This window comes from Leptodactylus fuscus, chromosome 8 (assembly GCF_031893055.1).
Source record: "Leptodactylus fuscus isolate aLepFus1 chromosome 8, aLepFus1.hap2, whole genome shotgun sequence".
NCBI classification, from domain to species: domain Eukaryota; kingdom Metazoa; phylum Chordata; class Amphibia; order Anura; family Leptodactylidae; genus Leptodactylus; species Leptodactylus fuscus.
In genome coordinates, this window is record NC_134272.1 from 17,072,916 (window position 1) to 17,090,319 (window position 17,404).

The 17,404-nt window shown below is 43.9% G+C and overlaps 1 protein-coding gene across 1 annotated transcript; it reads right to left on the bottom strand.

Moving 5' to 3' along the window:
• Nucleotides 1–16,032: 16,032 nt before the first annotated feature.
• Nucleotides 16,033–16,953, bottom strand: LOC142217123 (olfactory receptor 1G1-like). Its single transcript, XM_075285313.1, has one exon. The coding sequence runs from the start codon at nt 16,951–16,953 to the stop codon at nt 16,033–16,035; it is 921 nt and encodes a 306-aa protein (XP_075141414.1).
• Between the last annotated feature and the right edge of the window lie 451 nt (nt 16,954–17,404).

Genomic DNA, 17,404 nt, shown 5'->3' on the forward strand with positions numbered 1-17,404 from the left:
AAAAAAAAAATAAACCCTACGGAGCCCTCTGGGCAACTGACTGCTACACAACCTGGTGTGAACACTGTCTAACAGTTACTGTCACTGCCAGCTAAATAAAAGGACCAGTTGTGCTCTGTTACCATTCACAGAGCCCTGTGCAGTCAGCGCAGCCGCTACAAATAAACTAACTGGCTAGCCAGCACTCCTGGACTAGCCAGAGACCAACAACCCTGTGTGCTTCCAGCCACCCAACCCCCAACGCATCTACAGCCTAACAACTGGTCAGTGTGAATACTGACTGACAACTCACACACACCAGGCAGCATGCTTCCCAACTACAAATGGCATTGCTGACTCAGGGGATAATTCTAACTAGAGCCACTAAGTGTTGACAGGCTGAAACCCAAGCACCACACACACATCAATTCAGGTTAGGATTTGGATTCAGATTTAGATTTGATCTTAGAGCGCCGGGCGTCCAGAACAGCCCCCTTATATAGGCAAGGGGCAGTCACCAGCAAATAGCCCAGCTGCCCAATCCGAGCGTCCATTGGTCGACATACCAGTCCATCAATGAGTTGACCACACCCGGCTGTTGCAAGGCAGGTTAACCCCTGCAACGCTGGATTGTGCAGAGGAACAGACAGCGACGCCCATAACATGGCCGCAGTTACTGCACAATCCTAACACCCCTATAGCTTTTATAGTACCGTTGAGGAGGGTGAGGGACTGATGTGGTCAACTTGTAACATGACCATTTATGGTACAGGAATTGGAAGAACGTCTTATCTTCTGAGCAATATAGTATTCAGAAATACTGACAAAAACTACAGAGTGACCCTCCTACAGATGTACAAAAATACATATAGTCTGATCATATCACATCAATAAGACTATGATTTGGTGGAAAAACATGTCCTAAGACAAAGACATTCTTACTTTGCAACCTTTTATATATATCATTTTATTTTTATTTTATTTTTGAGGGGCTTGGGGTAAAAGTTATGTCTTGGAGATTTTTCAAGACCTCTGGTCATTGTAATAAATAGGTCACGCCAATAACAATTAGTAACTTCAAACAAAATGAGTCCTAGAAGAACAACTTCTGAAGAGCTTTCTTGAGTTCATTGTTGCGTAGACTATAAATAAGTGGATTCATTATGGGTACAAGCGTAGAATAGAACATGGACAGGATTTGGTTGAGAAGATCTCCAGTGTAGTGGAATGAAGACATGAGGTGGGATCCTCCTGTGGCATAGTAGATCATCATGACAGTAAGGTGGGAAGAGCAAGAGGAAAAGGTTTTTTTCCTTCCCTCTCTGGATTTAATACGTAAAATTACACTAATAATTTTAACATAAGACACCAAATTACAAAAAAATGGGCAAAGTCCAAGCAGGACACATTCTGCACAGATCACAATGTAAAACTCATTGGCACTACCATAAGAAGCGTTAAATACACTAATGGCATCACAGAAGAACTGATGAAGAATAACCAACCGATCGTAGGTCAAGTTCAAGAGTGGGATGATGAAGAATGATGAATTTATTAAGGCAAAAACCCAAATAATTATTAGAATTAGTGTAGAGTTCCTCATACTCAATACTTGTTGGTAGTGCAAGGGATGACAAATTGCAAAGTATCGGTCAAATCCCATTACAAAGAAAAGCATCACCTCGGCACTGGCGGCCACAAAGAAAAAGTACATCTGGGTGAAGCACTGGGTGGAAGATACCAGGCCATTCCCAGATAATAATATATGGAGAAGTTTAGGGGTCACAACTGTGGTGTAGCAGATATCTATCACGGATAAGTTGCCGAAGAACAGATACATCGGGGTGTGTAGATGAGCATCGAGAAATATCACTGCAATAACAACCAAATTCAACAAAATTCCCATCAAGTACACAATGCAGAAAATGGTGACAACGAGCAACTTACTAATATTGAAGGAGAATGGAAGAATGAGGAATTCTATATTTGTGTCATTGTACATCAGACTTCGCAACATTTTGCAAGGGAAGAAAATTTCAGTCACCCCAAGTAGAAATATATTTTGAGAAGGATAATTTAATTCATGAACATTATGTTAGTAGTTAAGCCTTCCTTTAGTAGGTATGAGAGCTGGGACGAGTATCTCAGTGAAATGGCCAAATTTCTAGCTTTTAAAGAGAACGGAAAAGATGAAATTCTGTAATTTGAGGAACAGGTATGACATATTTTCAGGGTTGATGTGAAATTGTCACATTGTCTACACCAAAAATACACTGCTACTTGGTGAGCACTTTGACAGAAACAATAGAATAGTATCCCAGAAAAGACTAAGTCATCCACAATACATTAAAAAATATTACCTTTTAAATATTTTTAAATGTATTATTCATTTCTATAAATTTAAATTCCTACATTTTTATCTGCTTGTATCTTTCTTCTCTTCATTCCGTGGTATTGCCGTGAGTTACACATTTCCTTGAACATTCAGATAATTAAATTTCCCAATGTCAAGACGAAAATGAAAAAAAAAAAAAATTGCTTAAAGATGAGGGCAACACGGTGGCTCAGTGGTTAGCACTGCAGCCTTGCAGCACTGGAGTCCTTGGTTTGAATCCCGCCAGGAATATCTGCAAGGAGTTTGTATGTTCTCCCCGTGTTGGCGTGGATTTCTTCCCCTTCTACAAAGACATACTGATCAGAAAATAAATGTACATTTTGATCCCTATGTGGGGCTCACAATCTACTTAAAAAAATGATTGAAGATGTAGAATGTATTTGCATAGTTTTAAGAAACATGAAGATGCTACGCAAGTGGAAACAAATTTAATCGGAAGTCAAATGTTGAACAGCATTCTAAGAGAGAGCCTTATGTGGCAAGAATTGAGTCTAGTAAATGCTGCTTATATAGTCTGTTACTGTGATACATCTGGAAAAATACAAATTACTTTAATCAATTCCCTCCAGGAAACTCCCCCGCGGAACTCATTAATACACAACCTAACCGGTAAACAACTACTCATATTTTCTTCTACCCTTTAGGGTATTACTAGAACAAAGAAATAAAGAAAGAATCGATAATTTTCAGAAAAGCCTAAAAATTAAAATGAGAATTTTTTTTTTTGAATAAAAGTAGAAACGGACATGACTGGTGAGGTCATGGCTACCGACCCTGCTGGGCAGGGACTTTCCTTTATATGGTGTGAGCCGACGCCCGCTGGGTGCTCACACTTTGACTGTAATTTGTTTAGTGACAGTAGTTTCAGGGCTAGGTTCCAGTAATTAGACAGGCTGCTAGTCTAGGCCTCTGTGTGGGGATACCTCAGCCTCAATCTGGCACTGTTAGTAATGACCAGTAGATCTCCTGAACTGGCAGCTCCACACTAGGGCTTGGAGCAGTGGACGCTGTTTCAGCCTGTAGGCGCTGCCAGCAGGTTTGGTCTTTGGGTAGCCTATTTAAAACTGTCTACTTTTGTTGTAGCTCCTGGTTTGTAAAGGAGTCTTTTGTGTTGCTGACCAAAGGTGACTGTTAACCCTTGGCAGCCTGAACCGCACTAACATTTCTGCCAGTGAAGTTAACTGGTAGTCTGCGTTCAGACATACAGCTGCCCATCTGGGCTTGTGGACCTCGCTGCAGTGTTCTGCAGTTTAGCGATTCTGTTTATGTTCATTATTATTTTTGTATATATACACAGAACCGTAACAGATACCAAGGGATGAGAGAGTTTCTAACAAGAGGGAGTGGTCGACTGTGTCAAAGGCAGAGGAGAGGTCAAGGAGGAGGAGGATAGAGTAATGGTGCTTGGCTTTGGCAGTTAGAAGGTCATCAGTGACTTAAGTTAGGGCAGTTTCTGTGGAGTGATGGGCTCTGAAGCCTGACTGAAGTCTGACAAAGAGCAGGCTGGACAAGAGATAGGAGGATAGTTCAGAGTGGACATGTTGCTCAAGCAGTTTAGAGGTGTACGGGAGCAGTGAGATGGTAGAGGATGGAGAGGATGGGTTGAGGGAAGTTTCTTAAGTATAGGTGTGACGGTGGAATTTTTGAAGACAGAAGGGAAGGATCTATTGGTTAGGTAGAGGTTGAAGAGATGGATTAGGGCTGGAGTAATCACTTTAGTGAGTTTGAGGATAAGATGTGACTTGATCGGGTCAAGCACGCAGGAGGTGAGGTGGGATTTAGAGATTAGGGTGAAGAGCTTTTCATCAGTGATAGGTAAGAAATAGGTTAAAGATGAAGAGCAGCGAGCAGTTGGGTAGAGTGGTTGTCAGGGGTGTAGGGGGAGAATGTCTATGATAGTGTCAATTTTACTTTTAAAATAAGAGGCAAAGTCATCAGCTGAGATAATGAGACAAGTGATGTCAGAAAGGACACAGGAGAATGGAGATAGGAGTTAGAGAAGGAAGGAATAGCTGTTTGAGGTTGCAGGATAGGGCAGATATGAGTGTGGTGAAGTAGACCTACTTTGATGAGTGCATTCTTGAATGCAAGTACTGCCTCTTTATACCTGAGAAAGTCCTCCTGGGAGTGGCTTTTTTTTTTAGAGATGTTCTGTAGAGATGAGCGAACACTAAAATGTTCGAGGTTCGAAATTCGATTCGAACAGCCGCTCACTGTTCGAGTGTTCGAATGGGTTTCGAACCCCATTATAGTCTATGGGGAACATAAACTCGTTAAGGGGGAAACCCAAATTCGTGTCTGGAGGGTCACCAAGTCCACTATGACACCCCAGGAAATGATACCAACACCCTGGAATGACACTGGGACAGCAGGGGAAGCATGTCTGGGGGCATAAAAGTCACTTTATTTCATGGAAATCCCTGTCAGTTTGCGATTTTCGCAAGCTAACTTTTCCCCATAGAAATGCATTGGCCAGTGCTGATTGCCCAGAGTACGGAACTCGACCAATCAGCGCTGGCTCTGCTGGAGGAGGCGGAGTCTAAGATCGCTCCACACCAGTCTCCATTCAGCTCTACTTCATCGGGCTAATAGAATGCATTGGCCAATCAGCGCTGGCCAATGCATTCTATTAGCTTGATGAAGCAGAGTGTGCACAAGGGTTCAAGCGCACCCTCGGCTCTGATGTAGCAGAGCTGAGGGTGCACAAGGGTTCAAGTGCACCCTCGGCTCTCCTACATCAGAGCCGAGGGTGCGCTTGAACCCTTGTGCAGCCTCGGCTCTGCTACATCAGAGCCGAGGGTGCGCTTGAACCCTTGTGCACACTCTGCTTCATCAAGCTAATAGAATGCATTGGCCAGCACTGATTGGCCAGAGTACGGAATTCAGCCAATCAGCGCTGGCCAATGCATCCCTATGGGAAAAAGTTTATCTCACAAAAATCACAATTACACACCCGATAGAGCCCCAAAAAGTTATTTTTAATAACATTCCCCCCTAAATAAAGGTTATCCCTAGCTATCCCTGCCTGTACAGCTATCCCTGTCTCATAGTCACAAAGTTCACATTCTCATATGACCCGGATTTGAAATCCACTATTCGTCTAAAATGGAGGTCACCTGATTTCGGCAGCCAATGACTTTTTCCAATTTTTTTCAATGCCCCCAGTGTCGTAGTTCCTGTCCCACCTCCCCTGCGCTGTTATTGGTGCAAAAAAGGCGCCAGGGAAGGTGGGAGGGGAATCGAATTTTGGCGCACTTTACCACACGGTGTTCGATTCGATTCGAACATGGCGAACACCCTGATATCCGATCGAACATGTGTTCGATAGAACACTGTTCGCTCATCTCTAATGTTCTGCAATTCACGAGGCACATCTCAGTTGTTAGACAGGTCAGTGTGTCGGGGTTGCCTATTGATCGGTTGGGTTCTGATGTTTGTGAAGGGGGTCACCGAGTCAAAGGCTGAAATAATGGTGATATTATACAGTAGAAGGCAGAAGCAGAATCTGTGTCCTGGAGTGAGGATATGTCAGCGAGTGGTAGGAGAGAGTCTGAGAGTGTGCGGATGTCAAGGTGGTTAAGGTTCCTGTGGGGGCGTGTTGGTTTAGGGGTTGGGGTGTCTATTAGAGAGGAGAGGGCAGAGAATGTCAGCAAGTTGTGATCAGAGAGCGTGGATGGAGAGTTGGAGAGGCTGCATAGAGAGCAGAGGCGGGTGAATATGAGGTCTAGCGTGTGCCCCTTTATGTGGATGGCAGAGGAGGATCATTGAGAGAGAGAACAAAGGAGGCAATGAGGGACAGGAGACTGGAAGTGGGGGGTGGTCTGTGTTAATGGGGATATTGAAATTTCCCATGATGATATTAGGGGTGTCTGTGGATAGTAAATGTGTGATCCAGGTGGTGAAATTGTCGATGAAGCTAGTGCTAGATCCTGGCGGTCAATATATATATGGAGGGTGAGTAGATATGAACAGAGTGCACTTCAAAGGAGGGGGGTGAGGACAGGTAGCGGTTGAATTGGGAAGAAGGAGAAAATGTCAGACAGGAGAATACTTACAACTCCACCAGGTTTATTGTTGTCCATAGAAGAGGACAGCAGGGGAGGTGGTGTTTACATACACTAAGATTGCTATGCCTTTAAAGAATTTGGGACAGCCCAAATGATGCTCCTCTGTCTATTTTTGCCAGAAGTCCTCCTGGATGTAGCATCACTTGCTGTCAGGATCTTGTTTTATTGAACTCTTTTTTGCCAGCAGTCAAGATGGAGTCTTTTGTGTTTCCTGTCTGTGACTTACCCTGATTTCCTGATTCTGGATTATTTAGCATGTGTGTTCTGATTACCCAGTTGGCTGAGTATTGTTTTCAGAAGCCTGTCTTCTGCTAGGTCCTCAAGCTTAAACTGACTGTTCCAAGTTGGTTAATTACCTGCAAGTTGGTTGCTACCTGGAACCACTACCCCCAGCAAGTCCTCCTGCTACCTAAGACTTGCTATCCACCCGGTCCACAGGAGCCGTGAAACTACTGACCCCAGCAAGTCCTCCTGCTACTAAGACTTTGCTATTCACCTGGTCCACAGGAGCCGTGGAACTACTGATCCCAGCAAGCCCTCCTGCTACAAGGACTTTGCTACCCACCCGGTCCAAAGGAGCCATGGAACTACTGATCCCAGCAAGCCCTCCTGCTACAAGGACTTTGCTACCCACCCGGTCCAAAGGAGCCATGGAACTACAGCCTCCAGCAAGCCCTCCTGCTGAGTATAGGACCACTGCTTCCGGCCAAGCCTCCCTGCCTTCCACAGAACAGACTGTAAGTCAATTTGTGTATTACTATTGCTAGACTCACTGTTCCCAGCCATTGGTCTCTAGAAAATAGAAAGGGTATTGTGACACTTGCCTTTTGCCAACCATCACATGCCACAGGGACTTCCACTGGAAGAAAACACTGAAACAGCAGGACTGGACCATGCTGGGAGGCAGCGGAGCACTGGGGACAGGTAAGTTTTATTACATTTTTTTCACCTTCCCCAGCCTAAAATTAAAAAGAAAATCCTATCCTGCACAGCCCTTTTAACCAACTTGATTATAGTTGCACTATATACCTTGTCTGTATCCTAGATGAACAGCTTTTGAAGAGCTTTCTTGATTTCTTGGTTACGTAGACTATAAACAAGCGGATTTATCATAGGAACAACTAAAGAATAGAATACAGTAAGGACTTGGTTGGGGAGAGCCTCATCAGTGTCATGAAAAGAGGACATGACATGGGATGTTGCTGTGGTGTAGTAGATCATCATGACTATGAGGTGGGACAAACAGGTAGAGAGGGTTTTTCTTCTTCCTTCCATGGAATTAATATTCACAATTACACAAAAAATTTTAATGTATGACACCAAATTGCACAAAAAAGGACCGAGTCCAAAAAGAACACATTCCATGCAAATTACAAAATAAAACCCTTTGGAGGTGCCATAAGAAGAGACAAATACAGTGAAAGCATCACAGAAGAACTGATGGAGAATAACCACCCGATCGTATGTCAAGTTAAAAAGTGGGATGATGAAGAATGATGAGTTTGTGAAGGCACAAACCCACAAAATGGTTATAGCCAGTGTAGAGTTCCTCATGCTCAGGACTTGGTGGTAGTGCAATGGATGACAAATTGCAATGTATCGGTCAAATCCCATTACAAACAAGAGCATCACCTCAGCACTGGCTGCCATAAAGAAAAAGTACATCTGGGTGAAGCACTGGGTGGAAGATAATAGGTCATTCCCAGATAATAATATATGGAGAAGTTTAGGTACTATGACTGTCGTGAAGCAGATATCAATGGTGGATAAGTTAGAGAAGAACAGATACATCGGGGTGTGTAGATGAACATCGAGACATATCACTACAATAACAACCGAGTTCAAAATGATTCCTATCAAGTAAATGATGGAGAAAATGGTGACAATTAGCGAATTATTGATATCAGAAGAGAATGGAAGAATGCGGAATTCTATATATGTGCGATTACATATCAGATTTGACAACATTCTGTAGGAGAAGAGAATTTCAGCCGCCCTATAAATAGAAAAAAATGCTGTGAGAAAGAAAATCCCATTATGAACACAATGTTAGTGGTTAACCCCTTTCATCATCAGTTGCGAGCCTGGGGGTGAGTACTGTACCTCGCAGGATCTGATTGTTTACTAATAGTTGAATGGTCTAATTTACACCTTTGAAAATGAACAGAAGAGATGAAATTTCCAGTGAAGGAACGGTATATTTTGAAGTTTGCTGTAAAATTGTAAAAAAAAATTACAAAAAAAAGTAAGTAAATATAAGAGCAGGTTATCACACAAAGTCACATACACAAAAGTCAAAATATTCTGCTACCTGATGAACAATTTATTGGAAAGAGTAATTCCTTAGAACAAGTAGGCTAGAAAAGCTTAGTATGGTGGCTCAGTGGTTAACACTACTACTTTGTGATGTTTGAATCTGGTGAAGAGCAACATGTCCATGGACTCCATAAGTGTGTGTGGGTCTCCTTACCTACTTCAAAGACGTACAGAGTGAACAAATAAAGAGCGAGCAATGAAACACTCTTCATGTGAGTGGAACTGAACCTCTTCAGTGCTGCTTATATAGTCTTTACCCTACAAAACATGTGGACAAAAATAAAATGATTTCATCGTGTCCCTCCAGGAAACTTCCCCGATGTTCTCATTAATATATTGTCTAAGGGGATTTCTTTCTTTTTTTTTTTTTTTTATCATTTAGATAATTGCTTCTACAAACTGTCAGATATTCAAAAAATTCTGAAGATTAAAATAGTAAGAAGTTAATTTTTGAAAGGAGATGGAAAAGTTGGGGGTCACTTTTCGAACATACAATTGGGAGAGAATTTGTTGTATAATTTAAAAATCTTCACAAAATTTTAACCATCATTTTATACAGTATTAGAGATGAGCGAACACGAAAATGTCCGAGGTTCGAAATCCAATTTGAACAGCCGCACACTGTTCGACTGTTCGAACGGATTTCGAACCCCATTATAGTCTATGGGGGGGAATGCTCATTTCAGGGTAAGCAAAATTCGATAAAATTATACGTACCAAGTCCACAAGTGACGGTCGGGCTGGATTCTCCTTGAAGTATTCTCCCGGCGCAGCGTAATTGCGTCTTCTTCTGGCTGGAATTCACTCTGCCTAGGTATCGGGGCCTGGGCAGAGCCGACTGCGCATGCGCGCTCGGCTCTGCACGGCCCGACGCCTGAGCAGAGCCAACTACACATGCGAGGGCATGCCCGCGCATGCGCAGTCGGCTCTGCCTAGTCCGGATGCCTAAGCAGAGTGAATTCCAGCCGGAAGACGCCGCGGGGACGCTGCACGGAGAAGACTTCTAAAGGTAAGAGAAGAACCAGCCTTAAACTTCGAACAGCTAGTAGTGTTCGATCGAGTACGAGTATTTCGAATACCGTAGTATTCGATCGAACACCTACTCGATCGAACACTACTTGCTCATCTCTATACAGTATAACATAAATTATAAAACGTTCTGCTATGATGGTAAAAGATATTGGAGTCAAGCAAAGCTCCAGATGTTGTAGGTGTTGTTCAAGAAGTTCAAGAAGTGGTAGATTTCCTTCCTAATGTGTAGAGTTGTCACATGATCTAAAAATAAAAGGGTTAATAGTTTATTTTTGTAAATTTAGAAATGTAAATCCAATTAGTATTTTGTGTAACCTTTGTCCTATGGAGGAGGAGTCCTGGAAGTGGTGATATGACTCCCACAGAAATAGCCCTGATGTCAACATTATCCAGTCTGTCTGGGATGACATGAAGAGACAGAAGGATTGGAGCAAGCCTACATCTACAGAAGATCTGTGCTTAGTTCTTCAAGATGGTGGGGACAAACTCCCTGTCAAGTTCCTTTGAAAACTGTCTGCAAGTGTACTGAGAAGACTTAGTGGAAGGCAAAGGTCACACCAAAAATTGATGGGATTTACATTTATTTTTTCCACTTTCACTTTGCACTTAGTTAATCCCTTCCCGACATCCAAAGTAATAGTATGGCAGATGCCAGACCTTTAAAAATGATGGCAGATTTTCTGCTATAGCTACCGGGTTTTACCAGTATTCTATAGAGGAGACCCAGCACTTTCATTTTCATTGTAGGCATTGCAGGCCAGGACCCCTCAAATAAAAAAATGGCCTCTAGGGCCAGTGGGGACCTTTATTATAGCAGGTTGGCTCCCATGCGGTGAGATTGCCAAAGCTGACTTGCTCCTCTGACAGCTGGGAGGTTTGTCATTGTATTATAGCTATTGACAGGGCCGGTTTTAGGGTGAGGAAAACTGGGCAATTGCCCAGGGCCCACACACCCTTAGGGGCCCCATACTTTCCCTATCATCAGTACTAGATCGGCAGCAGAGAAATCATTGCCAGTTGCAGGGGCCGCTGATTGCTGCTTGTAAAAGTTTCCCCGCACTTAGCAGCCTCCTGTGCCGCCCATCCCCCTCCTCCTCCTCCTCAGCACTGACTCATCGTAGAGTGAGGGGAGAAACCATTTTTTTTTAGCCGGACACAAAGTTGGACGTGCAGGACTTTGTGTGCGGTTAAAAAAATGGTTTCCCCAAGGACAGGCAGAAGATGTACACGGGCGTTCACCTCTGCAAACCAATTCAAGTGAAAAGACCCCAGAGTATAATAATTGCTCATGGGTGTCCACAGTGGGGAATAAAATACTATCTGCAGAGGCCATTTAGGGGCAAATAATACTGTGTGCAGGAGCCACTTGGGGCATTATAATACTGTGCAGGGGCCACTTGGGGGCATATGATACTGTGTGCAGGGGCCACTTGGGGGCATTATAATACTTTGTGCAGGGGCTACTTGGGGGCATTATAATACTGTTTGCAGGGGCCCCTTGGGTGCATTATAATAGTGTGTGCAGGGGCCACTTGGGGGGAATAATTTATGACAATATTGGGCATAATAGTATGTGCAGGAATGCGTGTCTCCATGTGTCTATACAGGGTCGGACTGGGGTGTCTAGGGCCCACCAGTGGAATTATTTCTAGGGGCCCACCATCAGGACCCTGCAAACCAGCGATACCAAGACAGGGCGGCTGAAGGTAATAACATATCAGGAGCCATGCTGCTCACCCGCCATACAATGTGCAACAGACACAGGCGGGGACAAACGGGGTGCTGGGGACAAAAGCTCAATGAAAAACACTGTGGAAAAAATATATTGAGATTCACTGCAATTTTTTTCCCACAATGTTTTTTTAGCTGCATCTTGCTGTTGCGCCTAATCCTTAAAGAAGACCTTTCACCATCTGGGGCACATGAGGTTTAATACACCGCTAGAAAGCCAACAGTGCGCTGAATTCAGTGTACTATTGGCTTTCACGTTCTGTGCTGGTACCGTAGATCTTCATCGTCAGAAGGACGTTATGACAGTCAGTCAGGAACGCCCTTCGTCACGGTAGTGTCTATAGCGCTGTACTATGAGAGGGGTCGCTGCTTACCAGGCAGCGATGACGCTGAGCGCACAGTACAGTGCTATAGGCGCTGCTGTGAGGAAGGGCGTTCCGGACTGACTGTCAGAAACGCCCTTCTGATACTGAATAGCTATGGTACCGGCACCGATAGCTCTTCACCGGGGGGGCACAGAACGGGAAAGCCGAAAGTGCGCTGAATTCATCGCACTGTCAGCTCTCTAGCAGTGTATTAAACTGCATGTGTCCCAGGTGGTGAGAGCTCCTCTTTAACATCTCAATATACTGTACACCACACTATAAGGACAAGGCCTAACACAGTGTCCCACAGCAAAAAAACACTGCGGGAAAACCCCCGGCGGCAACACATCAGTTTTTCCTGCAGCGCTTTTTGCAGAAACTCTACAGAGGTTTCCTCCGAGGACTTTCTGCTCCCATTATATCTATAGGGATACTGTAAGTGTTTCTGTAGGTATAAATGACATGCTGCGATTTCCAAAAACTGCACACAACAGTTACCTACACACTCATACATATACATATTAAAGGGGATGTCCAGGCTTAATTATTTTTATGGCGTATCCTCAGGGTAGGCCATAAATACCTGATCATTAGGGGGCTGATACGCGGCCCCATCAGCTGTACGGAACCACTTCTGGCGCCCATTTTGTACACAATACAGGACTGGAAGCAGAAAGCTTCATCCACTGTATAGTTGCCTGGCAGATTCACTGCAGCTCAGCTCCCACTGACTTCAATAAGTGCCGAGATGCAGAGAAGGTGCCGGCTGATATACAGTGGACAGAGCTTTCTGCTTCTGGCCCCGTATTGTGTACAGGACTGGTGCCAGAAGTGGCTCCATACAGCTGATCGGTCTGAGGGCTGGGTGTCGGCTCCTACAGATCAGGCATTTATAGCCTATGCTGACAATAAACCATAGAAAATTATGCCTGGACAACCCCTTTAATTTCCCCCCCGAATGCCCCACACTTTAAAGAGGTTGTCCAGAATAATTTTTTTTTTTTTTATTATAATTATTCCGGGGAGGTGAAAAACAAAGCACTCAAAAAAAACCCACACTCATGTGTTCCCAGTGCTCCGGTCCTGCAGTTCTGCTGGTAGTTACATGCCGGACTGGACCGCACTGGGAGACACTGGGAACAGGAGAGTATGCTTGTGTGCTTAAAAAAAATAGAAAGCGTTTTTAAGGGCTCCTTCACATCTGTGCCCCGGCTCTCCACTTTCAGGTTTCCATTTCCTGCCCGAAACTGGGGAGGAGACGGAAACCTGCAGGCATTTTTCAAACCCGTTCAAATGAAGTGTGCGTCCGTGAGCACCTGTGAGCGTTTTGTGCTCCCTGCGGCAAAATGTTTTTGTTTTTTTCAACTGGACACAGAGTCGGACATGCAGGACTTTGTGTCCGGTTTAAAACGGTTTTGCCGCAGAGAACATAAAACGCTCACTGGCGCTCACGGCCAGACTTGGTCCGACAGGTTTCCATCTTCTGCATGCAGAAGACGGAAACCAGACGCTGGTGTGAATCCAGCGTTAGCTGTGTTTTGCTCAGTAGGGCCTAATCCTTGAAGGGTTTGCCCAGGAATTACAGGTTTCTACAAGGAGGCCGGTGAAGGAAAAAAATAAAACCCACACTCACTTGTCCCTGATTCTCCTACCCCTGTCCGCTCCAGCGGTGCCCCAGAGTTTTTTTCAGTCCTCGCCACACGTAACTGATGAAGTCAATCATCTGCCTCAGCAGCCTAAGGAAAGAAACCGCGATATCACTCTCATGTCACCTGTGATGTCACGTGTCCTTTCCTTAGGCCGCTGATTGGCCTCAGCAGTCACGTGTGGCGATGACATCTGCTAGAACATCGCTCCGGGAGCCACTGGACCAGACGGACGTGGGAGACACCGGGGACAGGCGAGTATGGGTTTTGCTTTTTTTCTTATTTGTGACTTTTTCCCTTGCAGAGAACTGTAATTCCTGGATAACCCCTGTAACATCTCAGTATACTGAATATCACACTATAAAATACAATTCTAGTATGCATAATGGTAGACATGTACAGAAGAAAACAGAAACACACTCATATGCTGGATATACTTAGGCCTGGTTCACATCTGCATTCGGTATTCCTTTTTGGGAAGTCCGCTTGGGGTTCCCCCTAACAGAAACCTATACGCATTAAAAAGCGGTGAGCAATGAAACCACACGGACCCCATAGACTATAATGGGGTCCATGTGTTTTCCGTGCAGTGTCCGCATGAATCGTGTGGTGAGAAAAGTGCTGCAAGTACTCCTTTTCTCTCCACGTGATTCATGTGGACACCGCGAGGAAAACACAAGGACCCCATTATTGTCTATGGGGTCCGTGTGGTTTCATTGCTCACCGCTTTTTAATGTGTATAGGTTTCTGTTCGGGGGAACCCCAAGTGGACTTCCCAAAAAGGAATACTGAACGCAGGTGTGAACCAGGCCTAATACAAATAACATATATTTACACACATACATTCATGTACAATATACATACACATATACACACACACACCTACCTATCTATCACTTCACACAAATATACACATATTAAATATACATACATATATACACACACCTATCTACAAGCATACAGGGCTCACACAGTACATCAGAGACTTTACACAAATATACAAACATTAAATATACATATTTTTACCCAAAAAATGTACTTACATTTGGCCTGGTTCACTGGATATGAAGGAGGCTCCTGTGCAGCTTTGTCCTGTCTGGCCTGTGGTGAAAGCTCTGCAGACTTCCCCCTGCACTCTCCGATCTGTGTGGGGGAGGGGCAGCACACGTCCTGCTACATGCCAGCAGTGCACAGCGCAGGGAGGAGAAGCCCCGCGCCTGCTAATTCTCACACACTCGCAGGGAATGGTACAGGGGCCCATTTTGGGATGGTCAGGAGCCCGATCGGGCCCCTGAATATCCCGATCGGGCCCCTGAAGTCCCTGAAAGTACATTTGGAAATGAAAACTAATAGTCAGCCTCGGGGGCCCACCGGTGGATCCCCCGGTTTACCGGTGGGCCAGTCCGACCCTGTGTCTATAAAACATAGTGTAGAACAATATCAGCACTCCTAGAATACTCTTAGGGCTCGTTCACATCTTCCCCCCCCCGGGTGTCTGCTTTCAGGTTTCCATTTCCTGCCCGAAACTGGGCAACATGAGTGTTTTGTGCTCTCTGCGGCAAAACCGTTTTTTTTAACCGGACACAAAGTCAGACATGCAGGACTTTGTGTCTGGTTTAAAAAAAACTGGTTTCGCTGCGGAGAGCATAAAACGCTCACCGGCGCTCATGGCTGGACACGGTCTTACAGGTTTCTGTCTTCTGCCTGCACAAGACAGAAACTTCAGAACGGACACCGGACGCAGGTGCGAACCCAGTGTTAGGTTAGGTTCACACCTGCAATCCTATCTATCCAATTTCTAGCTCTCTAAGGCAAACAGTTGAAGTTATGTCAAAGTGAGTGTGATGTGTATGTCTATGGAAAAATGAATGGTGAGCGGGGGCCACACGGTGGCTCAGTGGTTAGCACTGCAGTCTTGCAGCGCTGGAGTCCTGGTGTTCAAATCCTGCCAAGAGCAAAAACCCATCTGCAAGGAGTTTATGTTCTCCCCGTGTTTGCATGGATTTCCATCCCATATTCCAAAGACATACTGATAGAGAAGAATGTACAATGTGAGCTCTATGTGGGGCTCATAATCTAAATAAAAAAAAAAAAGGTAAGCAGAGGATACAAACTCCAAATATAACCATTAACTGTGCTGACACTCACGAGGAACCCCGATCCTAATTAACATATTATAAAAAAGTGACTGTTATAAAGCTGTAAATAACACAAAATTTACATTTATTTAATATGACATAACTAGATGTGGGCGAGCAGAGTCATACCGACTTGTACTGTTTTTTGTCTTAAAAAACACAACAAAATCTGCAACAAAGTAAGCTGCGTTTCCATAACAAGCCCACAGCCATCTTTTTTTCCATCCTATTATACTATCAAGCACTTTATCACTTTTTTTAGTTGACTATACAACAGACAGTAGACAGACTACTTCTGTACATGAAATGAGTGTAACATACAAAAGAGGTGAATTGTAGGATATCAGAATTATTCCTAATTTTTTACGTTGCCCGGCCTATTTTCAGAAGAGCATTTGTTATGTCCTTGTTTCGTAGACTGTATATAAAGGGGTTGATGATGGGTGTTATAGTAGCATACAGCATAGTGCAGACCTGCTTCAGAATATCAGAGTACTTTGATGGCGGGATAATATAAACTGACATGCCTGTTACATAGTAGAGGGTGAGGACGGCCAGATGAGAAGAGCAGGTGGAGAAGGCTTTTCTTCTTCCATCGCTTGACCTAATCCGTAGAATGACAGTGATAATTTTTACATATGAAGCCAAACTACATATAAAGGTGACGAGTCCAAACAGCGGCAACTCTATGTATAGCAGGAGGTTAAACGTGTCCTTGCCTGCGCAAGAAATGGTCACCAATGTCTTTGCGTCACAGTAGAAGTGGTGAACGGTCTGCACTTGACAGAAGGACATTGTTGAGGCTGGAAACGTAATAAGAAATGAATTTAGAAATGCAGAAGCCCATAGTCCAACCACGATCATGACGCAGACTCTACCGTTCAAGACCCGAGGATAATTCAATGGGTTACAGACAGCAACGTATCGATCGTAGGCCATTACGAATAACACCAAGACCTCGGCACTGGCAGATATGAAGTAAAAATACATCTGGGTGAAGCATTGCATGAAGGATACCGTGTTATTCCTGGAGATTAACATTTCCAAAAGCTTAGGGATGATGACAGTAATATAACATATGTCAACGATAGACAAGTTACAGACAAACAGATACATGGGAGTGTGGAGGTGATCGTCAAGGTATATCACACCAATGATGAGCATGTTCATGGAGGCCCCGAGCAAATACATCAACACCAATATACTTATCACTAAGGATTCATTCTGGGACTTGTAGAAAAATGGTGAAATCCTGAAGTCTCCTGTTGAAGCGTTTTTCTCCATTACTGGAATTTTTTTTTAAAAAAAAAATTTGCAATAATTAAAAATAAATTGTTAGTGGAACATTCTTGTGTGTATTCTATCAACTACTTTAATATTACTGTATATCTCAATGAAATTGCTTTGTTTTTATAGTTTGTTCATCCATGTGTTGTATATAATTTTACCTAAAGTTCTACAGCCATTTACATGAATTTTAGAAATTTATATTTTATGGGTAGAGTCCTGTAGATCATTGAGCTAATTTTAGGAACCAGGGCACTCGGGTGAATTTAGCAATTTCCCATAGTTTAATATGTTCTATACTCATCTATGCTGGGGGCTTTGTCAGTGTGTCGGGGTATGGGAGATTAAAACACAGTCTATGAATAACAGTGATGAGGATATTGGAAGCATACACTTTTTTCATTTCCTTTAAGAGTCGGTTCACACTAGCTTATGTGTTCCGTCCACA